The sequence below is a fragment of the Rhinichthys klamathensis genome, unplaced genomic scaffold (genome assembly GCF_029890125.1).
Source record: "Rhinichthys klamathensis goyatoka isolate OS25496 unplaced genomic scaffold, OSU_Roscu_1.1 h1tg000059l_1, whole genome shotgun sequence".
Taxonomy (NCBI): Eukaryota; Metazoa; Chordata; class Actinopteri; order Cypriniformes; family Leuciscidae; genus Rhinichthys; species Rhinichthys klamathensis.
The window spans coordinates 5,345,290-5,372,622 of NW_026606604.1; the positions used below are offsets into that span (position 1 = coordinate 5,345,290).

General features: G+C 38.4%; 3 protein-coding genes across 4 annotated transcripts in view; 1 reads left to right on the plus strand and 2 right to left on the minus strand.

Moving 5' to 3' along the window:
* The window catches only part of pld1b (phospholipase D1b), a 33,794-nt gene extending 24,856 nt beyond the window's left edge, over nucleotides 1–8,938 (minus strand). Inside the window, exon 1 of one of the 2 annotated variants that reach the window (XM_056249117.1) lies at nucleotides 8,857–8,938. The gene's annotated coding sequence lies outside the window, so the exon portion shown is untranslated. Of the gene's footprint in view, nucleotides 1–4,449; nucleotides 4,539–8,856 lie in introns of those variants that run through there. The other variant, XM_056249118.1, reaches the window with a different exon arrangement.
* A 4,084-nt stretch (nucleotides 8,939–13,022) lies between these two features.
* ghsrb (growth hormone secretagogue receptor b) lies at nucleotides 13,023–15,313 on the plus strand. Its single transcript, XM_056249135.1, has 2 exons — nucleotides 13,023–13,933; nucleotides 14,949–15,313. Exons 1-2 carry the CDS (start codon nucleotides 13,141–13,143, stop codon nucleotides 15,254–15,256), a joined length of 1,101 nt encoding a protein of 366 aa, XP_056105110.1. The 5' UTR covers nucleotides 13,023–13,140; the 3' UTR covers nucleotides 15,257–15,313.
* A 6,275-nt stretch (nucleotides 15,314–21,588) lies between these two features.
* fndc3bb (fibronectin type III domain containing 3Bb) overlaps nucleotides 21,589–27,333 on the minus strand; it is a 35,317-nt gene continuing 29,572 nt past the window's right edge. Inside the window, exon 21 of the mRNA XM_056249119.1 lies at nucleotides 21,589–21,909. Within this exon, the coding sequence (XP_056105094.1) occupies nucleotides 21,610–21,909 (300 nt within the window). The 3' untranslated portion in view covers nucleotides 21,589–21,609. The remainder of the gene's footprint in view (nucleotides 21,910–27,333) is intronic.

Here is a 27,333-nt window from a genome sequence, read left to right on the forward strand (position 1 = left end):
AAACATCGGTACTAAATTAAAATCCTTCACTCTTCATATCAGTGACCACACAGAACAAAATGACGAGGATGATTAATTATCACTTTTAAACCTTTAGTCTAATCTAGACCTCATAATTCATGACATTATGATAACACTTTTATCCACTCTCGACAAGGCATACTGTGTATTTGAGTGGGTCTGTCCAAGTGAATGTTTCTTGTCTATAATGAAATGAAGTTCTCTTAAAGCGTAACTCTAACCTAAAGCCATCAAAGCCCATTACAATCATCGCATCTTCAGTAATAGTTCAGACACTTCTCTGTTGAATGAGCTGTTAGCTGACCTAAAGTGTCATTACGAAAGAGTGGATTTTCGTAACCACAACAGCAGGACTAAAATAGATCTGCTCTTACTTCCTTTAAGATGATTCGCTGATGCAAAGGCTCTTAAAGAGAAGTTTTAAAGAATATAATATTCTGAAACTGCAGTCTCAAATCAACCTGGGTTCAAGTATCGAGACACACACAGTCTCTAGTCACACTGTGATATTTCTCTATGAGAAAGATAATACAATTATTTTGGGAAAACTGATATGCGTCCACTATGCCTTCTGTCTACAACACCCTAGCAACAAGAGATGCACTGCGCTGATTCTGGCCGTACGATAAGCTGATCATTATTTTCATCTTGTAGATTACTGATAAATGGTTTATATGAAAAAATTCTAAACTAATCTGTCTAAATAAATGAAAAATAAAATACCTATATAATACCTAATATTTCTAAAAATATTGATTTTAAGAAAAATCTATTTAAATAGTTCCAAGTGAACTTGGGTATCACAACATTATAATGGACAAATGAATAGTCATTTAGAGATTTGATAAAGATTACATTTAACAGTGTTAGTAAATTATTCGTTTTTTTTTTTTTAATAACTTAAGTGTTAGATGACGGCAAAGATAATCTACATGTAAAAATAGGGGATATGAGGAAAATCCAAAATCAACCAATACTGTATTTATCCAGCATCAACCAATCTCAACTATAATACTGGCTGATATATTGCGCAACCATACTAAATGGTGCACTGGAAAAATCTTAGATGTGGATACTCTTCAATGTCAATGGTCTTTCAGAATTTGTGTACTAAAACAAAGTGTTTCAAGGAAGCTGTGAAGTGGAGATCAGTGGCTTTAAGCTGCTTGAGAGATCCCGTTTCACAGAGTTATTGGTTCTCATTGACCAGCAATTACAGTTTCTCCAATAAACATCCAGGGATGCAAAAAGAAAAAGCTCAATTTGGTAAATGTGGGCTCATATTACAGTGATTACAATGGAAACCTACTATAAACAGCCATTAATAGGTCGCTGTGGGTAACAGAGCTGCAGAGTTAAAACAACATGTTTGCCAAGGTAACAAATCACATAGGTTTAACATCATGAATAAAGTTCTAGAGCAGAACGAGGACAAACACTAGATTATGCTTTTCCTAAATATCCTCGTAAAAGCGGACCTATGCAATTCAAATATTCGACTTTATTCAAATATTCCTCGTTTTATGTAAATCAGACAGTCAAATAAACTTGAGCTCCAGTGAGGACACCTGTCACACACCAACCAACCAATAAACCAATCTCTCTCTCTCACATCGCGAGGTTCCAAAAGCAGCTTTTTACGATTTACATTTCAGTGTTGCATAGTCTGCAAAACACAAACTCACACATCCACCACTTCTCGTACTGCTACTGACTTTCGCTGAGAAAGTTTCACCTCCATCAGGATGTGGAAACAGTTCACTTCAAACAAGATGAGGAATGCAAGCACGCACTCCAACAGTTCTGGAAATCTCCCATGTGTTCTCACTGATGCACCTGCACACGTGAGGGCGGACAGTGATAGACTGGCTGAATAACTTCTCAAATAAAAAAGCTGGACTGGAAAGCAGCAAAGTCACATTCCCACCACCACTATAAACACCCTCAAACTCTCAACGCCCCAACCTCATGCTGCTTTAAGTGTTCAACTGAAGCTCACAGAAGTATGTTTATCTAGTTGATCTAGCCCAGAAGGTGCATCATATATGTAGTGGCCCATCTATGTCTTAGGTGTTTAAAATGTATTGGGAGAAAATAATTTCACACTTTTTAAGTACTCAGAGTTTGTTGAAAATCATGCACATGTGCTACAAACATGACTGATACCTCAAGTCGCTTATTTGGGAAGGGTGTGCTATTAAGCGTTCAGGGTTATGATTTATACCTGTCAGACAATAAATTGGACGTCAAATTCGAATAAACGAATGAACCAAGACATATCTAGGGACCATCATAAGCCAATAAGCAACCAACACCCAACCAACCGCTTAAAGCGAGGGTATATTTCATTATCCGCCTACTTTGTCTTTCAAAGAGTATAGGCCTACTTTGTCTTTCAAAGTAGGCCTATACTCTTTTGGCCGTAAATGCAGAAAGATGCGTTCGCCGTGTACGCACTTTCTAGTGAACTTTGTTTACAAGCGCTCAAATTACTCACGCACGGACACAAAAATTGGGCTGCACATGGACAATGTGTGCGGACCCTCCTGATGACGATAATTAATATGTCACATGGACACTGCACAGCCGGAATATACTTTGGGCTTTAGAGATGCCCCAACAACCATTCAGAACACCCAAGCAACTGCATCCCAATCAAGAACACTTTAGCAACAATGCCATGTCAACCACTTGCCCTAATGACCCTTCAGAAGAACCCCCTTACAATTGTATCGTAATCAAACCCACCTTAAAGTCACTACATAAAAAAGGTATTGGCAACCACTCACAACACCCTAGCACTGTCCCAGCAAATTTAGCAGAACCAGAACATGATTTAGCGATCCAGGAACTGGCGAGTTACTGAGCCATGCATTGTTCCGCAGGCTGCTCCAATGGGACTATATCTGTAACTAATGCACAGCCAATTGTGCTCGTTGAAAGGTATCTGTTAAACTGGCAAGTGACCAAGTCTTTTCAAACACAAAAGCAGGAAAAAGGGCCACTGTAACCTTGTGAGTGGAGCAATGAAGCATGTCCCTCTATAACAGTAAATTTGCTGAACAGTATAGTCGGTCAAACCGGTATTGCCACAACAACGTCACCTCCCTGCATGAGTATCCAAACAGACACTACTACAAAAATACCTTACCCTGATGCATAACCCACTTCCATAAAGGTTCAAATATCATAAAAGAGAGATATGGTAAATGAATGAATGAGAGAGACCGGACAATACAATGTTATATTAATATTTGAGTCCGGATTATTTAGGTTTAATAGTGCATTATGTTGCAATCTCTCATTGAGCAGGATTTTCCCCAAAAATATAAATGTGAAAAAAAAATTTTGACGTGAGAATATAAGTAGAGTATTGTGAGATAAAATATTACAATACTTTGAAATATAGTTTTTTTTCCCCTTTATAACATATGCCATCAGTATTTGAAAACAACAACAAAAAATGATATAGTGACAAAAAAAAAGTACACATAATAAAATATTCTTACATCTATATTTTTTGCTACTTATAAGTTTCCATATGTACTGGCATATAGTCAGTAAAAAATACAAATAAAAAAAGGTGCAATTTGCAGTGCAAACAAATTTAAGGCATATTCAAATACAAATTGAGTCAAGTGTGTCCAAACTTCCCTGTTACTGTATTTTACCTGAAGCCATTTCCCCAAACATTGCTGGTGTGTAACCTTATTTTGATCATTTATAAAACACTAACCATGTTCAGCACAGAGAAAAATGCTCTACCAAGCCACATCCTGAATAGTGAGAAGAACCAAATGCAAATACAAGGCAATGTTTTCTGTGTACATAGCAAAGGTTGGTGTGATGTATATGCTACCAAGACACAAATCCGGTAGGTGGACGGCGATCACTGTAGGAGGAATACACCGCTCTCTCTACATTTCCAAAGTCTACTGCAAACCAGGTGCTGAAGCATTTAGGGTGTGCATACATACGTAGGCTCTTTTACTCATGAAAACAAAATCCAATTTAGATGACAAAATCCAATTCTGCACATATTCATCTCTGATTAATATTATGAATTTCTTTTACAAAATGTAACGTCTGCTTATATTACATTCATTGATATGCTGCAGTGACTCATGCTCTCCCACATACATTTGCACAAACATCTGAGAAATCACACTCTCTGTGCAAATGCAGATCTTTCTGATCGCTCAGTATTTATCCATCGCATGCAGTTTCTACTAGCAGTCTAACATTGTGAAAAAAAAGTGACCCATGACAGAATGAGTTTCTTCCTTATTTCTGCTGTTTGAAATGCAAAATACAAAAAGGATCCTTTTCAGCTATTCGTAAAGAGGTTTAAATATCCTCTTAAAAATATGCAGATTTGGTATGACAAAAAAACTTGATTGAAATCAAATTCAAAGAATGTTTACTAACCTGCCCGCACGCAGGCAGAGACACCCCCATCATTTCTGTTATCCTCGGTTTCTTCTTCACCACAGAAAAGTCTAACTAACCAGAACAGAAGAAGCGTTTAACACACTCAAACACACACACTGATATAGCGCTCACAACAGTGTGTGCTTGAGTATATGTCCAAGGAGGGGGGTAATGGGGGCTGAGACAGAGTAGTCACATGTCAAGAGGGGGCGGAGCCTTACTAGCTCTCCTCTCTTACTAGCAGAGATGCACCAACATGCTTCTTGTGCCATATGTTTTGTGTGGGATACGTTTTTTTTTCTATCCTCTTGCTTCTATCCTTCTCATGCTCAGAAAAGTGCTATTTAGGTTAATATTTGGCAGATGATTGGGTTCCAACATTTTATATAACACTTATCTTCTTCTCTTATCGCTGAGTGGACCGAGTCTACTCTATGCACAAACATATTAATTCATCACAGCCTTCATTTGCTTTTAATCGCATTTTAACCTGTCAATCTAGTGGATGCACATGAGTTTCTGGACTCCTAGCATAGCATTTAAAACAAAGCCGTGTTTGAGCCCACAGTCCTTGTTGAAAGCTGTTATTAAACGTTCATCTCCTGGTAGGACGGCATGGCAGATGACATGACAGTCCATACACACCCACACGGCGTACAGTCACACATAAAGAGTGTTTGAAATGTAACACTTGTGGCTCTTTCAGTGGTGATGGAAACCTGAGATACTGCAGAAAGTAACAAAAACTGCACCACAGATGTGATAATGGACATAACTGTGATGTTTCTCTGCACAAAGAGAACCAGTAGCTGTTGCACAACAATATTACATTGAGACATCATCATTAACATCCCTATAAAATATTAAATAATGTTATATTTTCACGCCAATGACGCCTCTTTAGAGAAATTAGGAACACCATGGTATATATTGTATAAAAATATTGAGTAACATTGTTGGGTTTTGGGCCTGACCTGTGATAATACGCATCTAGCTAGTACCATATTATTGTATTTATATGCTTGTTTGATGATTACATTGCAAATAAAATTCAATAATACTGTAAGCATTAAAATTACATAATATTAATACACTGTCATTTAAAAGTTTGAGGTCAATAAATTTGTCAATTTTTATTCATTAAAGAATCCTGGGGGGAAATTATCTCAGTTTTTAAAAAAAAATAAACAACTTAAAATGTTGAAAATAAAATCAGCATATCTGATTAATTTCTGAAAGAAATCACTTTAATTTCGCCATGACAGGAATAAATGACCTTTTTTTTTATTTAATATTACTGTTTTTTTTTTTGTTTTACCAAATGAATGCATCCTTGGTGAACATCTTGGTGAAAAAATCGAACCATCCAAACTTTTGATGGTTATTCTGTACATAACTTGGTGAAATTGACATAAATAAAGTTTATTTTTTAATAAAATAATTTGAATTTGTTCAAATAAAATAGACAATTAATGCAATGAATTGACCATTCCCCTTCATCTGTGTGTTAATTCCATAGTTTAACCATCAGAGCAAAAACTAGTGACAAACAATCAAATAATTCAAGTACTGCTGTGGACCTTCATTTTCTACATGTACAAAGCAATGTAATGCATTGTAAATAATTTATTGCCTGCATCAAACACAGATCCGACATGAATCTTCAATTTAGAATCTAAAACAGGCCTAAGCTTTGTTATGTACTCATTCCCACCCTTGAACAACATTAGCTGGAGACAGTGTTGATCGGTTTTATCCAGGCACTGTGTGTGTGCTGGTGATATATTAACTGCATGTCCAATAGAATGGATCCTGTCTACTGCTTTTCTTTTCTAATGGCTAACACGCCACTAACAGGAATTTCTTTTTTCGTATTTATTTCTTTTTTATTGAACATCAATGCACAATGAAGGCATGTTATCCAGCTAATGCTCAGAAAGCAGATAAATATGGCACTGCTGAGCACATCTGAATCCACATTGCACAATTACTACTCTATTTATTATTGCAGCTAAATTATTCATACAAGCATCTCCAGAAATTGCATTACATTCCATTGGTCCCTTAATGGGATTGCTGATCTCAGAAGGTGGAACAAACTTAAGAAAAACAAACTTATTTTCTTAAGAAAAAAAAAATGTGGATATTGGCTATGAAAATCCATGTGGATTTGATATGAAACTGCAGACATGATCATGGGTAAATCTTTGGAGTAAGCGCCCTCTAGTTGTGACCAACACGTATTCTTTTTTAATTTTCCTCCTGGTCCTGCAAGTGACTTAATGTTGTTAAAACTGACTTGGATTTGATTAAACACAGCTTGTGATTTAATTTAACACCAGGTCTGCTAATTGCAATTCTGTCATCCCTAATAAACACTATGCTCAGTAAACAGTGTCTCAAGACTGATTCCAAAGAATGTCAGATTTAACACAAATACCAAATCGGAAATTAAACGACTAGCTTGGTTGACATTTGACCTGCGACAGCATCTGTTTATTGTGCTAAACTGAAGACAGAGCGTGTGTATGGTCACAGGACTTTCATTAAGCCGGCAGTCATTCCCCTCTAATTGAGAGTGGCTCACAAATGCATTTCGACGAGCATCGGGGGAAAACCACAAATCTAAAACGGCTGACAAAACCACAGGCAACAACAGATCTACAGTTGCTCTTGACATTGCATTGCAGCACTACATCCACATCAACGCTAATTTATTTCGTCATTTCGTAATAAAAGAGGATCACATGCTTGGAGGTTCTAGAAGAATCCCATATACATGAAACATAAACACAGCCTATCTTAGGATCGCTATTGCTAATCCTCACTTGGCGAACTCAACTTCCTGTCCCTCGATATAAAAAAAAAAAATAGAATTACACATAGACCACAAGCTCTGTTTCCTCTTTCCTCAAGGCCAACACACATGCTTGGTCATACCACTATATTATTTGCTGTGTAAAATGCTAAAAACAGAACCACATCTCTAAGTATTGACCATAAAAAGGTTCTCAAATATACAACGACTGTATATCATGGTTTCATGTGCATTGAAAAGAGGATCCAAAGTGTGATGATGCACATTAACCACAATGAGAGCACAACACCACCAATGCTTCTTTTGAACTTGCTCAACATGCAAAAGTGGTAACATGTACAGCCCCCTGCGTTTAATAAAAGAGGAGGAAGGGTGATATCGCTACAGGGGAAAAAGGTGGTTTAGCAACTTTTATAACCTGGCAACACTTTTATGTAGATAACATGTAGATAAAGGCGTCTCCCCATGTATAACATCAACATTATCATCTGACAGCTTGGTTGTAATTAATAGACCTGTCATATCTCACGGATGTAGTTCTCAGAACAGAAGCCACACCCACATGGGTCTTGGAAAGTGCAGTAATACAGTCACCGTCTCTATCCAAGACATAGCCTACACATTATCTAAATGCGAGTTGTTGTCAGATGGGAAAGTTAGCCTCATTAGGGAACAAAGGGTAAAACTGCCAAACACACATCACACACCTTCCCACTAAGTCAACCAGACACTCCCATTCCGTCCCAAGATCCTTGAGGGGATCGTACTGATGACAAAAAAATATATATATATGACCACACAAACTTTATAGAACTATGCAATACAGTGTCAGACTATAATGATTATAACATAATTCATGTTCATGTAAAGATTCCTCAGCCAATCCTAAATCTTAATCTAGAAAATGAACTGTATTCATCAAATATTTTTGGATTAATCTCACAAAACTTGAGAAAAAGAATATTTTCTTATATTTTATACACAATTACATATGCAATGACTTATAAAATTAGATATATATGCTAAACGTGGCCTGTACACCACCTTTTTGAGAGAAAACGTCCAAAGGATGCTAAACGGTCAGACTTGGGTCTTAGAAATGACGTTTCAAGCCAAACATTAACATAAAATTAAGCACACAAAGCTCCTCTGTTTGTTAGTATTTTTTCTTAAACCTGTCAGTTAGCTGTAGCAGAATCAGTTCAAGTCGTCGAAGTTGCCCTGCAGGTACAGCAGGTTGTTTGCCTTGCAAAATGAGTCAGTGTGGACAATGATATGATAACTGCATTATTGGAAAGGTGTCATAGCCTACTCTTACTGCAGTTCATTTAAACAAATCAAATCCCAATATGTCTCTTCGATAGACTCTGATCTGATGTGATGCAGTCCAGATGCAATTCGTGGCTGCCACCTTCTGTTGCCATGCATTTCAAACATGTCACTCACTCGTTACTGCATTAGGACAGAAGTCTAGCTTTGTACAGTACTCTGTTAACATGTCATTACTTTTCCGCGTGATAAAACTTCGGTTAATTTCTAATCAGAGAAAAGAGCGTTAGTAAGTCATAAAAGCCATGTAAACATACCTGATGGAAAAATCTAGAGGCACGTCAGCGCTGCTCTGAATCCGCTTCTCAAATATAAAGTCAGCACGAGACGACGAGGACGCGATTCACGCGAACGCGGATCATCTGGCTCGCGCTTCCTCTTCTGTACAGTTGGACCCGCCCATGTAAATTATGCATGTACGTCTACACTCGCTGAGATGTTTTTGAGTGTTAGAAATAACAATTACCGTGTTCATACATAGCTGATATTTGTTTGTTCATCTTTTGGTTTCGAAAAGTATTAAGGAAGTAAAATGTAAACTATATTTATTCAGTAGCCTATAAGAAAGGGGTTAAAAGGGGGTTTAGTTAATGACTGTTGTAGGTGTCACCTGTAGTTGTATAAAATTTTATTAGCCAACAAGAAGCTTTACAAGAATGTTGATTGCATCACTCACTTGACGTTGTATGTTCGTGGCGGTTTCTGTGCGCAGAAGTTGTCTGGGGTGAGTAGCCTAATTTTGAGATGTTTTCACACGGAGGGCAACGGAGATTGTTGTTTTAAAATCAAAAGTCAAATGCAGCGTCAGAGATGTATGGGGTTAGAATTGTTGCATTATTCCAAATAAATAGATTGAGATTTACAAACAAATGTAAAGAGATTCACAAAAATGTATAAAACTCACAAATAAATAAAATGAGATTTGCAAATAAAAAAAATATTTACAAATGTGTTTTATGTCACAAACACAACTCTGCCTGGCATTTATTTGTCAACCGCTTTCTGTTTTTAAATCACTGCACGCATTTGCGAATTGCTTCTTGTGCATTTATATGTAGATAGATAGATTACAGCTCCATTTCAAGGGTGCAAATATCTTCAAAATGTATCAGATTCAGTTACCGCTCCAAGTAACGTGATTGGTTGTAGCGAGAACGTGCTACGATTGGTCAGTTCAATGTGGCCGTTATCTGATTGAGTAAACGGTGGGTCGAGTCCACTTATTTGTGGATTTGTTTGCACATCGATGCTAGAAGTGTTTCAAAATTCACAGATGCGTGAGGGGATTTACAAATGCACAAGAAGCAATTCACAAATGCGTGCAGTGATTTACAAATGCACAGAAAGCGGTTCAGGCAGAGTTGTTTATGACATAAAACACATTTGTAAATATTTGTTTTATTTGCAAATCTAATTTTATTTATTTGTGAGTTTTATAAAAAGATTTTAGAAATTCTTTACATTTATTTTTGGATCTTAATCTATTTATTTGTGAATTTGATAAATTATTGTGAATCTCTTTACATTTGTTTGTGAATCTCAATCTATTTAATTGGAATAAGGCAACAATAACCCCATAGAGATGGTCTTTTTATTGGGAGATATGAGGGTCTGTGGCTCTATCGTTGGAAAAAGCGTAAATGGGAACTTGCGCACGTGCCTTGATAACCAATCATATTACATCGTTGAATTTCGTTCAAAGCAGTGCCGTTAAATATGAGTGTCCAACGGCTCTGGTTCATACCATATAGGCTGCGTCCGAAATAAGTAGGAAGGCCTACTTATTTTGAATAAGTAATTATTCACGACTGCTAAAAAAAAGTATGTTCTTTTAGATGCGCAATTCAAATTTTTTCGGTGTAAACTCTAAATAAAATTTTATAAAATACAAAAGTTTAGGAGCTCAGCTAACATCTTAAGATTAGCCGATGGGCTTAAATGATAAACGTTTTCCCACAAAAGCAGTTTATTCAGCGTGGTGAAGCCTCTCCTCCATTGACATCCATTTAAAAAAAAGCCTCTTGTCTCCTTCCCTGCGTAGGCCTACGGCACCGTTAGCAGGTGTTACGCTTTTTTTCAGCCTAGGTTGCAGGCTTGCCTTCAAGTCTTGCCTTTTGGCAGCGCTCCCTTTTCCACAAAATTGTTTGTTTGGCGCGCGTTTCTCTCAGCGGGGAATGAGAAAACCCGTAATGGATATACAATCGAGTAATGCGACGGAAAGATTCGAGGAGTAGGCTACTTGGAAACTCTGTCGCTCCGGTCCACTCATTTATGGAGATCCTGTCCGGGTGTCAGTGTGTGCTCTTCTGTGGAGACGACACTCAAGTTGGAGAACTAAACAAACTGGCCAATTTTGTTTAATATTTTCTGAATAGTTTTGTTGAATAATTAATATTTGTTTACATATTTACAGAACTACTGTATAAATCAGCATGGTTGTGCCTGTGTGATTACCTGCAGGCTGCAGCAGTCTACCTAATGTAATGTCATAAACATTGGTGGAGCTACAGTCCCCACGGCCACGGGCAAAACGTTTTCAGCGGTCTAACCCTGACTTCACCAGGCTACAAAATGAGTTTGCGGCAGACGCAACCACAACAGACCGACTGCAGCAGAGGAAACACTGCGGCTGTGTCTCAAAGCCCTGTGAGCTGCCTACCTAGCAGCATCAGACGCCCTGATACCAATCAAAAATGGCTGTGTAGGTAGACTGCCAAACAAAAATTCAACTCGTTCTGTTTACCTCACACAAATTAGGGTAATCTCGTTTACTAAACACATAAAACGTATCTTTCATCATCACACCGGCTTCTAATTGAGGCAGGATAGTCATTAGGGGCACTTTATGCATGCCAAACGTGCCTGTTACTACGATTTTATTGACACAAGGGAAGCATTTTTTCCTTTCTTGCTATCGGAAGGTTTCTAAAGGTCAGAAAAGACTGTACACATAGCAGGAATATTTTTAAATGCTTATGAATGTTAAATTACAGAATCTGAGAAAGACTATCTCAAGCAATAGAGTAAAAATAAGAAAGAAATAATCTCATAATGATTTACAGTAAATATATAAAAAAAAAATACTTTTTTGGGAGTACGGTCATGTCAATATGTGGCTCCAAGGATATAATGGTCAGATCATGTCTCAAATGTTTTCAAATATTTTGTGTGCGCAAATGGATCATGTCAATATACCAAACCAGATGCAACTTGCGCTGTTTGTCAGAGCTGTTGCTGCAATCTGAAACAACCCAATATACTGGAAAAGCAGGAAGGGGTTTTAAACATGGAATATTTAATCACATAAACACAACTTTATTCTCATATACTTGAAATATTTTGAGCTAGAAATTTGAGAAACTGGTGTCTTTTAAGTGACAATGCTGCCATCGTGTGGTGAAAATCGGAAGATTAGTGTTCCTAACCCCCCTCACTATTATAGAACACATGCCATACGTGTTTCTTTAATATATACACGTTTAAACATACAAGTGGTTTCAGATTTTTTTTTATTTTTAAAAAGTATATATTTTAAACAGATATATTTTTGAAAAGCAAAATAAAGACTGTGAAATCTGTGGCGTATGGAAGACCGTTTCTGCCACACTTGGGAGTAAAATATTATGACTTTGTAAGTCATAATAATGAGAAACTTACTCATAATTATTACGTAATTTCTCATAATAATGAAAAACTTTCTTGTAGAAATTACTCACTTTTCTCATATTAAAGAGAAACTTTAGGCTGTGTCCGACATCGCCCCATATACCCTCATTCACTATTTCACGTTACTCCACTAATGGATTGTACACTCGTTATTGAATTGAGTGAGTGCACTCGATAACGTCCACTATGGTTGTTTCGGACACCACTACAAATGGCTGTCCACTCAAATAGTGCCCTATTTAAGGGTATATGGGGCGATTTCGGAAACAGCCTTCGTCATTATTACGAGGAAGTTTCTCATTATTATGACTTGCAGAATTATTTGAGCTTGAGAATCCAGCACTGTTTCATTAAGAAAGAAACCAAACAAACAGCTTTCAGCACCATGGACAGCAGCAGTCGCAGCTTCACTTACTATTTATTTAAGCAAAGCACGTGTCACGACGATTTATTTTTCTGTTACATATTCTTTTGTATAAGATGGTCTATTCACACCACCAGGTGGCATAAAATATACAACTATTACCCATCGCCGTGCAATTCAGCTTTCAATCGCTCTATTAATGTAATTCGTATCTTATTTGTTAGAAATGCTAAAAACGCTAAGGAAAGTTGGAAACGTACAAAATACATAGCAAATGAACAAATGCACAAATCTGCCTTTCACAGTCCAATTAGTCAAGGCATCATGTGCGCGTGCGTGGAGTGGATCGTGTACCCCCCGCGCGCAGCTCGGGGCGCATCATTGACAGGTTACTCGCGTGCACTTCTCATGCTGTGCACTGAACACCTGTAAGATGTGGATGTTAACAACAGCTGGGTGGAAATCATGAGGTGCCATTAAGCCCATGCAAATCCTCTGAAATTTCATCAGAATGACTAATTGGACAAACGTGTCCAGCTGCCCGTTCAGCATCACTTTATGCGCTGAGGACATTATGGACAGTAATGCAACTGCTGAGGACTTTGAGTACCCGGTCCATCTCTTCCCAGCCCCAATACTGACTGGCATCACAGTGACGTGCTCTTTCCTGTTCCTCGTCGGAATTGCTGGGAACCTGTTGACCATTTCGGTGGTCACTAAATACAAAGACATGCGAACCACCACTAACCTTTACCTCTGCAGTATGGCACTTTCAGACCTGCTCATTTTCCTCTGCATGCCCCTCGACCTGTACCGGGTCTGGCGGTATCGACCGTGGAACTTTGGCGACGAGCTGTGCAAACTCTTTCAGTTTGTGAGTGAAAGTTGCACGTACTCCACCATCCTCAACATCACCGCGCTGAGTGTGGAAAGATACTTCGCCATCTGCTTTCCCTTCAGGGCAAAAGTCATCGTCACGCGGGGTCGGGTAAAAGTGGTGATTTTACTCCTCTGGACTGTGGCTCTGTGCAGCGCGGGACCTATATTCATTCTGGTTGGGGTCGAGCACGAGAACGGCACCAACTCCTGGGAAACCAACGAGTGTAAAGCGACCGAATATGCCATCCGGTCCGGACTGCTTACTATGATGGTTTGGGTCTCCAGTGTGTTTTTCTTCCTCCCGGTCCTCTGTTTGACAGTGTTATACAGCCTCATAGGCAGAAGGCTGTGGAGAAGAAAGGAGAATCCAGTCGGGGCCATTTCTAGTCGAGATAAGAATAATAAACAAACGGTCAAAATGCTAGGTGAGCTCAACGATGCCCTGAAAAGTCTGACAAACACTGTATAATTATATTATGTTTGACAATCATAGACTATATAGCCCATTATATTAGGCTATATGTTGCGTGGGTTTCATTCAGAAATAACAATCGTTTAATTTAATAAATATTTATTTACATCTAACAGAACAGACGCTAATTAAATGCCATGTGCATAAAGCAATAAGCCACGAGGGGGGATTTTACATTGATTTTTTTTAACCAAATAAAGTGTTCTATAAAAAAAATTATTAAAAAGAATTATAATAAAAATATTGTTATAAATGTACATTGATCTGCATTTTTGACATTACAGTTTACATTATTCATCAGAATCAGAATAAATGTTTTGCTAATTTTGTGCACGACTGCAAAGGTATGGCTATGCAGGAAAAAAAAAAAAAAAAAAAAAAAATGCGTCTCCTAATCAGACATGGGGACTATCTGTCCTGAAATTCCCCATTTTAATGGTCTAAAATTCTTTCTTTTCTGCCATACACAATTAATGCTTTTGATTAAACTATTGGATATTCTATATTATCACTTTATGGACCATTAACTCCAGCCTCCATTTAAAACGTTGAACTTGTTTATTATAATAATTTATTTAGGAATCAAATTATTTTAATGAAGAACACATTCAGTGACTAGAAGAAGCTTCCTGAACAAATGACTCTTTGCCCGGTTCTAAATCAAATATATATCTACCCCGCGAGTCACTCAGATTCGATTTTCTTTGAGTGAATCAAAAACTTACAGCGACCAGTGTAGTCCGAAAACCGAACGAATGCTCGAGTTCTTGAGTCGGTTCTTTTAGCGAACCGGTCATTCGGATCGGTTAGTGATTCGACTCAGCCGTGAGTAGCTTAACTTAATAATTGCCGACTCGAAATAATTGCTAAGCATGTTTAAACACTCTTTTTGAATATCGTATTAAATGTATTTCTTATTTTTATAATGCAATGTAAAAACCATTAAATTCTCTCTCTCCCTTTATCAGCTGTGGTGGTTCTTGCGTTTGTTCTCTGCTGGCTGCCGTTCCACGTGGGTCGTTATCTCTTCTCCAAGTCATCCGAGGCAAATTCTCCCATCATCTCCCAAATCAGCGAATACTGCAACCTGGTCTCATTTGTGCTGTTTTACCTCAGCGCTGCGATCAACCCAATCCTCTACAACATCATGTCGAAGAAGTACAGGAGCGCGGCGTGCAAACTGTTCGGAGTGAGGCGCGCTCCCGGACGATCAGTGCAGAGCATCGTGAACGCGGAGAGTTTTTCGGTGTGTAATGAATACAGCTGGAGCACGTGACATAGGAAAAGTCGTTTTGAAACGTGCACTTTTCAACACAGACTAAAAAGACTATAAACACACTGAATGAGAATGAAAAGGACAGTCAACATTAACCTCATCATTTTGGTGATTTTGAGATTATGCATTTTATTTCAACCATCCACTGAGTCATCTGATATCATAAAAGCCATTGCATATTTTAGCCTGTATATAGCAGTAAAAAATAATCAAACTGCTGAACCCTGATCACACTAAGTATATTAAAGGGATTGTTCACCAAAAAATGAAAATTCTGTCCTTAATTACTCACCATCATGACGTCCCACCTAAAGACTTTCGTTCATCTTCGGAACACAAATGAAGATCTTTTTTTATGAAATCTGAGATCTTTCTGTCCCTCCATAGACAGCCTACGTTACTACCACATTTGACACTTCAAAAAAGTCCGTAAAGAGATTGTAAAACTAATCCATATGAATTGAGCGGTTTAGTCCATAATTTTCTGAAGAGACTCAATCGCTTTATATAATGAACATATTTAATTAAGGCTTTCATTCGCATAAAAACATTGATCAGAAAACGTAAACAAACACAACCGAACCTGCTTGAAGCACGAGAACAAACCTCTTGGAAGCTCAAACGTGCTGCGTAACACGAGAATGAACCTCATTGGTTCTTACAGAAGCTCAAATGTGCTGCGTAACACGAGAATGAACCTCATTGGTTCTTACAGAAGCTCAAATGTGCTGCGTAACACGAGAATGAATCTCATTGGTTCTTACAGAAGCTCAAATGTGCTGCGTAACACGAGAATGAACCTCATTGGTTCTTACAGAAGATCAAATGTGCTGCGTAACACGAGAATGAATCTCATTGGTTCTTGCAGAAGATCAAACTTGCTGTGTAACACGAGAATGAACCTCATTGGTTCTTGCAGAAGCTCAAACGTGCTGCGTAACACGAGAATGAACCTCATTGGTTCTTACAGAAGCTCAAATGTGCTGCGTAACACGAGAATGGACCTCAATGGTTCTTACAGAAGATCAAACGTGCTACGTAACACGAGAATGAACCTCATTGGTTCTTGCAGAAGCTCAAACGTGCTGCGTAACACGAGAATGAACCTCGTTGGTTCTTGCAGAAGCTCAAACGTGCTGCGTAACACGAGAATGAACCTCGTTGGTTCTTACAGAAGCTCAAATGTGCTGCGTAACACGAGAATGAACCTCGTTGGTTCTTGCAGAAGATCAAACGTGCTGCGTAACACGAGAATGAACCTCATTGGTTCTTGCAGAAGATCAAACGTGCTGCATAACGAGAGAATGAACCTCATTGGTTCTTGCAGAAGATCAAACGTGCTGCGTAACACGAGAATGAACCTCATTGGTTCTTGCAGAAGATCAAACGTGCTGCGTAACACGAGAATGAACCTCATTGGTTCTTACAGAAGCTCAAACGTGCTGCGTAACACGAGAATGAACCTCATTGGTTCTTACAGAAGCTCAAATGTGCTGCGTAACACGAGAATGATCCTCATTGGTTCTTGAGGAAGCTCAAACGTGCTGCGTAACACGAGAATGAACCTCATTGGTTCTTACAGAAGCTCAAATGTGCTGCGTAACACGAGAATTAACCTCATTGGTTCTTACAGAAGCTCAAACGTGCTGCGTAACACGAGAATGAACCTCATTGGTTCTTACAGAAGCTCAAACGTGCTGCGTAACACGAGAATGAACCTCATTGGTTCTTACAGAAGCTCAAATGTGCTGCGTAACACGAGAATGAACCTCATTGGTTCTTACAGAAGCTCAAACGTGCTGCGTAACACGAGAATGAACCTCATTGGTTCTTACAGAAGCTCAAATGTGCTGCGTAACACGAGAATGAACCTCATTGGTTCTTACAGAAGCTCAAATGTGCTGCGTAACACGAGAATGAACCTCATTGGTTCTTACAGAAGCTCAAATGTGCTGCGTAACACGAGAATGAACCTCATTGGTTCTTACAGAAGCTCAAATGTGCTGCGTAACACGAGAATGAACCTCATTGGTTCTTGAGGAAGCTCAAACGTGCTGCGTAACACGAGAATGAACCTCATTGGTTCTTACAGAAGCTCAAATGTGCTGCGTAACACGAGAATGAACCTCATTGGTTCTTACAGAAGCTCAAATGTGCTGCGTAACACGAGAATGAACCTCATTGGTTCTTACAGAAGCTCAAACGTGCTGCGTAACACGAGAATGAACCTCATTGGTTCTTACAGAAGCTCAAACGTGCTGCGTAACACGAGAATGAACCTCATTGGTTCTTGAGGAAGCTCAAACGTGCTGCGTAACACGAGAATGAACCTCATTGGTTCTTACAGAAGCTCAAATGTGCTGCGTAACACGAGAATGAATCTCATTGGTTCTTACAGAAGCTCAAACGTGCTGCGTAACACGAGAATGAACCTCATTGGTTCTTACAGAAGCTCAAATGTGCTGCGTAACACGAGAATGAATCTCATTGGTTCTTACAGAAGCTCAAATGTGCTGCGTAACACGAGAATGAACCTCATTGGTTCTTGCAGAAGATCAAACGTGCTGCGTAACACGAGAATGAACCTCATTGGTTCTTGCAGAAGATCAAACGTGCTGCGTAACACGAGAATGAACCTCATTGGTTCTTACAGAAGCTCAAACGTGCTGCGTAACACGAGAATGAACCTCATTGGTTCTTGCAGAAGATCAAACGTGCTGCGTAACACGAGAATGAACCTCATTGGTTCTTGCAGAAGATCAAACGTGCTGCGTAACACGAGAATGAATCTCATTGGTTCTTACAGAAGCTCAAATGTGCTGCGTAACACGAGAATGAACCTCATTGGTTCTTACAGAAGCTCAAACGTGCTGCGTAACACGAGAATGAACCTCATTGGTTCTTACAGAAGCTCAAACGTGCTGCGTAACACGAGAATGAACCTCATTGGTTCTTGCAGAAGATCAAACGTGCTGCGTAACACGAGAATGAACCTCATTGGTTCTTGCACGAGAATGAACCTCATTGGTTCTTGCAGAAGATCAAACGTGCTGCGTAACACGAGAATGAACCTCATTGGTTCTTACAGAAGCTCAAACGTGCTGCGTAACACGAGAATGAACCTCATTGGTTCTTGCAGAAGATCAAACGTGCTGCGTAACACGAGAATGAACCTCATTGGTTCTTACAGAAGCTCAAACGTGCTGCGTAACACGAGAATGAACCTCATTGGTTCTTGCAGAAGATCAAACGTGCTGCGTAACACGAGAATGAACCTCATTGGTTCTTACAGAAGCTCAAACGTGCTGCGTAACACGAGAATGAACCTCATTGGTTCTTGCACGAGAATGAACCTCATTGGTTCTAGCAGAAGCTCAAACGTGATGCGTAACGAGAGAATGAATCTCAATTGTTCTCACACGTCAAACGAACATGCTTTAGCTTCCGTTTACCACAACTGATGTGTGTTGATGAATGTTTAGATGTAAATAAAATCCTCAATCTGTTCATCATAGAGATTGTGTCTCTTCAGAAATTTTTTATTAAACCGCTCAATTCATATGGATTCGTTTTACGATCTCTTTATGAATGTTTTGAAGCGTTAAAGTGTCAGTTGTGTAGCTGTCAACAGAGGAACCGATATCGCTCAGATTTCATTAAAGAAATCTTCATTTGTGTTCCGAAGATGAATGAAAGTCTTGCGTGTTAGGAACGACATGAGGGCGAGTAATTAATGACAGAATTTTCATTTTGAAACTATTCTAATGCTGACTGAAAAGTTTTTTTTATTTGAAAAAATAAAAAAATGAATTGTATGCTTTTAATTATATTTTATTGATGGTTGCATTTTTAACTTTAGGAGCAACATACCTAGTGCATAAACCAAATATTAGTGTATTTTATGATAATGTTTATGCACATGTATTTCCATCATCAGCAGACACCAGCAGAGTGACGATTCCCTTTATCCTGGTATTCATGCAAACTGTACATATGCACACTACCCAAAATGCCTTAAACTGTGTGAAGTACTGGATGACAGAGCACTGTAGATGTAAGCACTCTAACATTGTACCCTATGTGGGAGAGATACAATGGTGCTGACTGATAACATCCCATGCCATTTAAAGCCCATCACCAAGCTTATGCCATTGGATCATAGTACATAAATGCATAGCAGCCATAAAAAGTGCACTTTTTGTGAACAATGCTGTGTTTTGTAAGCTTTGTGTTTGAATGCAGTATATGTTACTTATTGGCAATGACATTCTAATTAATGTAAAACTTTCTTGAGATTCCTGTAAAACACAAGAATCTTCAAGTTGAGACATATTTTTGTTAATGAAAATATTTATGAAAGATATTTGATATGTTGTCTATATGCCTAAATTCACACTGTGATGCATTTTCTGGCTGGCGTTATTGTGTAATATACAAAGGTTTTTATGTCATTCAGTATAACTTGATTTTAAAATTAAAATGGATTTTGTGTTATTGACTACACAGCTTGTCCTGTGTTTGTTCTTGGAAATGCATAAAAAAAAAAAAAAAAGGATAACAAGTCTCGACTCCCCAGCACAGAAAATCCAATGAAAATGTTTGTTGTGTCCTTCTGTAAAGATAAAATGTAAATAATAATAAAATAAAAAATTATAATTAATATAATATAATTTATGGTCATAATGAAATACAAACACCTCAAATTGTTTCAGAAATTTAAAAAAATTTATTGTGTATAAATATATTACATATATGCTACAGATACATAATCATCTTAAATACAAAGGGTAGTAATTTTCAATATCTATACATTTAAATTGATATGGTACTTTTTTTTCTTTTTTTTTTTTTTTAAATATGTCTATGATTATAATTTACATCAATAATTATGACAGTTATGCTTACAAAAAATGGTAATATGGAATGATTTTCATGAAAATATGCAAGCATGGAAAACTATGTTTAGGCCACTTATTACCTGATATCCAGCTAAAAAAAAAAAAAAATTTAAAGAAAAAAGTATTTGTTTTCCACTTAAAAAGATTCTGGGTCTATAGTTCTTATAAAACAAAAAAGAAAAAAAAAGTGTTCTTCAAGCGTTTCCACTTCAAGTTTTCTAGTGTCAAAGTCATTTCACCTTTTTTTAATCAGAAAACAATGGAATGTTAGTCTAAAAAAAGAGTTCAGCAATACATATATACGATGAGGAGTAGTTAAAAAGTCAAAATAAAAATGCCAAGATTTGGCTGTTGTGCAGATGAAATCACAAGGTCGATCAGATATGAACCTTTTCAGAACCAAAGCAAAAACAGAATAACAAACAATACAAATATATCTGAAATAAGACAGGTTAAGTATGTTAAAATGCTGCGGTATATTTGGAAAAATAATAAAGATTTGTCATAAAAAAGACATGCTACATGAGGAAAATATTGAATATGACAGTTCTGATTCTTGTAATAAATAAATGAAGATTGCACTGTGATTTGCATTATAAAGTAAAAGTATATAGCATAAATAAATCCAACCAAACTGTTTGTGTATACCCTTTTTTTGCTCACTAACTTTGGTTAAGGGCTGATTGAGCTAGTAAACATGATCATGTACTGTATGTGACCAGGGTAAAGGGTTAATGGAATACTGTAAGCAGCAGATCTGAAATGATTCGTCATGAAAGATTGGAATTGTGGATTTAAAGGCACAGGTTCACATCACATTAAGTCCCTGAGGTACAAACACTCCAGACTTCACAACACTGTACATTGATTGATTGCAAAGACTGTCATTTGACTCTCTTTGGACTGACAGTTGCTGGTGTTTTTTTTTCTTTTTCCTTTTTTGTACAGAAGGCCCAAGGACACCTCTCTCTCTCTCTCTCTCTCTCTCTTTTTTAAGACAAACTTGAGTATAAAGCTTTAAAGAAGCTTTTAGACAGACTTTCCAGGGGCACAGATAAGAGAAAGAATATTGGTGCTGTTTATCTGTCTAGACATTGAATTAAAGATAATCAAAACTGACCATTAAAAAAAACATCCTCAAACTCCATTCTTGCATAACTTGAGATCCGAAAGGCCACTTTTTACTTTAGTGTTAAAAATCTCCTAAATACTAAATATAAAATGTATAAAATATGCTACAGCATCTTAAACTAAAACAAAAAAAAAACAGGCACAGACGCCGAACAGTACGTTTCATCATTACTGATTTCTTAAAGCTGTAACTCACCTTATAGAAAAACTGTAAAAAACCTGTAATAAAAAATCATGTGAAATCTGCTCAGGTGGTCGTTCTTAAAACTGTAAAAGGTGTACTTGCACTAATGGTTTTGCAAGCTTTAGTTTAAAAACTCAAGTCTAAATCAGAAGCTGAAGCAGGAAGGCCATTACGACCGAGAGAGTGGCCACCCCAAATACTATGAGGCCGGCGAACTGTTCATCTGTGAAGGTTTTTCCCATGGGCACCCTGGTGACGTCCGCTTCCACAGCCAGTGTGGCGTCAGAGCGCCGCAGGTTGAAGTGAGCGGACGGGCTGAAGGACCCGAACAGCTCCTGATGGGTGTCTGCGCAGCGCCTGCATGCAAAAACTCGCACCCGGTAGTCTGTGTTCCACTGTAGGCCGAAGAGCTGGAAGGACGTCTCGTCTCCCTTATACACCTAAGAGACAGAAGGAAAGTAATGCATTAGCTCAGATCAAGTTCATCCTTAATCACGGTGCATACTTTTGGATACTTAAAAAGGAATTATTATTATTATTATTAATAATATACTTCTTAGATATTTTATAGGGTGAATGGGATGGAAAATAAATAATATATTTACACATAATAAATATATTTTTATATATTTTTGTATGTAAATATTAAAATTTTAATATAAATATACAATAACACAAACTATATATATATATATATATATATATATATATATATATATATATATATATATATATATATATATATATACATACACACACACACACACACCAATTCATTAAAGGCATATAATAAATATAAAAATATAATATATAAAAATAAATGTATTACAAAATAAATGCAAACTTATACATGGCAATTTATAAGTAAATAAATAAATGAAAGGAAGGTGCTCTGTAAAAATCCCTAGCTATAAAAATAATATTATTATACAAGGGGATTTAACATTTTTATTACACACACTTTTTTTTTTACATAAATACTACTACAATATAATTCGAATTATTAAATATAGCTGCAAGCAGCAATCACCGGGTCCAAGCGCAAAAGCAGACGACAAGACAAGCCAACATGGCTGGGAGTTTCAGACCAACTGCAGCAAGGAGCATAGATGAATTTTGGCAAAATGGCTGAAAAATCATATACATTAACTAAAAATATGATTTAATGGACTATCACTATCAACCAATAGGTGGCGCAGTTACGAAATGTATTTGGTCTGGTCAGAGTGAGGTGACAATGTTCATTTTCTAAATGTCAAAGTATTGCAGAGCCTGAATGGTCATTATGGCAGCATGCCTAAAATTTGATGCTGCACTTTACAAAAACGGTTTCGTCTATTGATTGACACGAAATCCATAACTTTTAGTCAGCACGGTCTGGAGATGATACGATTCGATTTTGGTGAAAATTGGACAAACGGCCTTGGAGGAGTTCGAAAAAGTAGGTATTCAATGAAAATCAAGATGGTGGATAGGAAGTTCGTCCAAATACATCAAACCTGGTATCTATGTTCTTGGTACAACCCAAGGAATATATTAAGACCAGTGTCATTAAAATAGGCAGATGTATTCAAAAGTTTTTGGAAATGTAATTTTAACTTTTGACCAAAAGGTGGCGCTGTCTCAATCTTTTGAGTACCTTCAAGGCAAGGTGCTGGTAACAAATTCTAAGTTTCGTAATGTTACAGCAATGTGTTCATTAAGTATAGCATTTCACATCACAAAACTGCATTGAAATCAATGGGATTTTCATGTTTTGTTCTATTATAGCGCCACCAAGAGGCTCAGTCCTACAATTTTTTTCACATGTCCTCAGAGTGAGCCCCTACATCTGTGTGTCAATTTTGGGGAAGATATCTCAATTCACTTCAGAGTTATAGACATTTATGTGAAAAAAACACATAAAAAAAGACTGACACGTGACTTTGAATTTTACGACCCCTTACTATCAATATTTTGGCATTTGGGCATTGGCGTATAGCTATCGACCTATGTTTCCAAACTTCTGACGGTGGTTTCGTCTCGATCGGACTAGCGGTTTCGAAGATATCGGCAAATGTTTTTTAAGCGCTAAATCACAACGCTACACAAACCGTAAGTCAAAACCTAGCATGTTTGGTATCTGTGGACTCGGCAAGGATTCAGGACCTCAACGAGATGTAGTAGTAGTAGGCCTCCTTCGGTCGTTTGTCGACCATGGGTATTGCGCCCTAAAAGTTCGTAGTGTTGCGACTAAAACAGCATCGTCGGTGGCTGGTGAGTCCAATGCGGGAATGACAGTCTCTGCTGCACAAAGTGCAGATGTAGTTGGTCGTGGCTTGATGTCCGTGTGTGTGTGTCTTCCGACTAGTTCTTCTCTCCTCTGTTAGCTTCAAGATCTTCTCCTCGCCTGTATTTAGCTGTTTCTTGAGCATACAGCGCCAGCTGCTGCGGTTAGCTGCAATGTCCTCCCAGATATCTGTATTGATGTCCAAGGCTTTCATGTCTCGCTTGCAGACATCTTTGTATCTTAACTGGGGGCGACCTTTGGGTCTTTTGCTGTATGCGAGTTCACCATAGAGGATGTCCTTGGGGATCCGCCCATCTTCCATACGGCGCATGTGGCCAAGCCAGCGCAGTCTGAGCAGCGTGTACATGGTGGGGAGGCCGGCACGGGCGAGCACCTGGGCGTTGGGCACTTTGTCGTTCCAGCTGATACCAAGGATGCGGCGAAGACATCGCATGTGGTAGCCGTTCAGCTTTTGCTCTTGCTTGGCAAATGTTGTCCAGGATTCACTCCCGTACAGGAGGGTGCTGACTATGCAGGCTTTGTACACTGCCATCTTGGTTTGGGTGGTCAGCTTGGGGTTTTCCCCAGACGCGAGTGGTCAGTCGTCCTAGAGTTGTTGTAGCCTTGCCGATGCGTTTGTTGATTTCGGCATCTAAGGACAAGTTGTCAACCAACGAGTTGTCAACGAGATGACTCCCGTGAAAATAAGTCAACCACAGCCAGAGTTATAAGCATTTGAAAAATAAATTTTACCACTAGGTGGCGCTGTTTCGAAAGTTTTCAGGCTTCTTCAGGGCATCGTACTGATGACCCATACCGAGTTTCGTAACAATTCGTTAATGCGTTCAAAAAATACAGCATTTTAGCACATAATTCAAAATGGCCGACAGCCAAAATGGCCGAAAATTGGATATCAGTCGACTCGGCATGACGCCCTGAATCTAACGAGACCACTTTTATGATTTTTGGACAAACCGTTCAGAAGTTATGAGCGAAAATAGACATTTTTCATATCTCCGGACCAGTAGGTGGCGCTACGCTGAAACGCAGCATGTAGCCTCAGGTCATGCTTGTGATGACATGTACCAAGTTTGGTCTGAATACGATTAAGCGTTGCGGAGATACAGCCTTACGTCTGTTTTCGCAAGCGCTACGTAAAATTAATTTGCGCGGTATTAGAAAACGGTTAAGCGAATCAACTTGAACTTTTTGTCAGCACTGCCTGGAGATGATCTGGTTCAATTTTGGTGCAAATCGGACAAACCGTCTAGGACGAGTTCGCAAAAGTAGGTTTTTTGGACAATTCAAAATGGCGGTCATATTTCCATGACGGAAAATGACGTCATAGGGTGCAATCGAATCGTCTTGAGCCAAGGTATCATAGGCAAAAAGATTTTTGTTTCTAACCCTTATGGTTCCAAAGTTATTAGCATAATCATAAGTGAAAGTTTGGACAGGTGGTGGCGCTAGTGGGAATGAGTTAGAGTCTCCAAATTTGATATGGTGACTTTTCAGACTGTCCTCTATCTGTGTGCCAAATTTCATAACTTTCCCGCAAGCGGTTCTATGGGCTGCCATATACTCCCAGTCGGAAGAAAAAGCAGAATAATAATAAGAATCTGAACAGATACAATAGGTGCCTCCGCACCTTCGGTGCTTGGCCCCCAATTATACAAGGTGACTGGCAGTGGCAATGAATAAAAAATGTAAACGACTAAATAAAAAAATTAAAAAAATATTTATATATATTAGTATAAACATGTACACTCACCGGCCACTTTATTAGGTACACCTGTCCAACTGCTCGTTAACACTTAATTTCTAAGCAGCCAATCACATGGCGGCAACTCAGTGCATTTAGGCATGTAGACATGGTCAAGACAATCTCCTGCAGTTCAAACCGAGCATCAGTATGGGGAAGAAAGTTGATTTGAGTGACTTTGAACGTGGCATGATTGTTGGTGCCAGAAGGGCTGGTCTGAGTATTTCAGAAACTGCTAATCTACTGGGATTTTCACGCACAACCATCTCTAGGGTTTACAGAGAATGGTCCGAAAAAGAAAAAACATCCAGTGAGCGGCAGTTCTGTGGGCGGAAATGCCTTGTTGATGCCAGAGGTCAGAGGAGAATGGCCAGACTGGTTCGAGCTGATGGAAGGGCAACAGTGACTGAAATAACCACTCGTTACAACCGAGGTATGCAGCAAAGCATTTGTGAAGCCACAACACGCACAACCTTGAGGCGGATGGGCTACAACAGCAGAAGACTCCACCGGGTACCACTCATCTCCACTACAAATAGGAAAAAGAGGCTACAATTTGCAAGAGCTCACCAAAATTGAACAGTTGAAGACTGGAAAAATGTTGCCTGGTCTGATGAGTCTCGATTTCTGTTGAGACATTCAGATGTTAAGAGTCAGAATTTGGCGTAAACAGAATGAGAACATGGAACCATCATGCCTTGTTACCACTGTGCAGGCTGGTGGTGGTGGTGTAATGGTGTGGGGGATGTTTTCCTGGCACACTTTAGGCCCCTTAGTGCCAATTGGGCATCGTTTAAATGCCACGGCCTACCTGAGCATTGTTTCTGACCATGTCCATCCCTTTATGGCCACCATGTACCCATCCTCTGATGGCTACTTCCACCATGTCACAAAGCTCTAATCATTTCAAATTGGTTTCTTGAACATGACAATGAGTTCACTGTACTAAAATGGCCTCCACAGTCACCAGATCTCAACCCAATAGAGCATCTTTGGGATGTGGTGGAACGGGAGATTCGCATCATGGATGTGCAGCCGACAAATCTGCGGCAACTGTGTGATGCCATCATGTCAATATGGACCAAACTCCCTGAGGAATGCTTCCAGCACCTTGTTGAATCTATGCCACGAAGAATTGAGGCAGTTCTGAAGGCAAAAGGGGGTCCAACCCGTTACTAGCATGGGGTACCTAATAAAGTGGCCGGTGAGTGTAAATATTTATGTATATACATATGTACAGTATATTTATATAGATCTGTAAATAATATAAATTTAAATGCTATCCCTTATTATAAAAAAAATAAGGTTACACTTTATTTTAAGGTGTCATCGTTACAGTGTAATTATACATTTAAGTACTGAGTAATATTACATAACTACATGTACTTACTATAGGGGTTAGGATTTGGTTGTGTTAGTTGCATGCAATTATGCAAAATTTACTGTTATTACTATAGTAACTTCATATAACATAGGTTACAAGGACACTGTAAAATAAAGTGTTACCAAAAACAATTTAACAAAAGATCTTTGTTTTAGGCAGCTACAGCAAATGCAGTAAAAGAACAAACGAGGAATGAATCAGCAAGATTTTAGGTTCACTGGTCATCAGAAAAGAATCCAAGATGGAAGACGACAATCTTTTCACTCGGTCTCTGACCCACATACACAAGATAAATCTTCAAAGCTCGCTAATAAAAGAGTTTGGTCTGCTCAAAGGGAATCTCAACAAGCCACTGTAATCCTTTTATCTGGAGTGCGAGACACACTGTCATGATCAATATCATACAAGAATGAGCTGTACTTCTGTTCATAAAACACTGATGATTACAG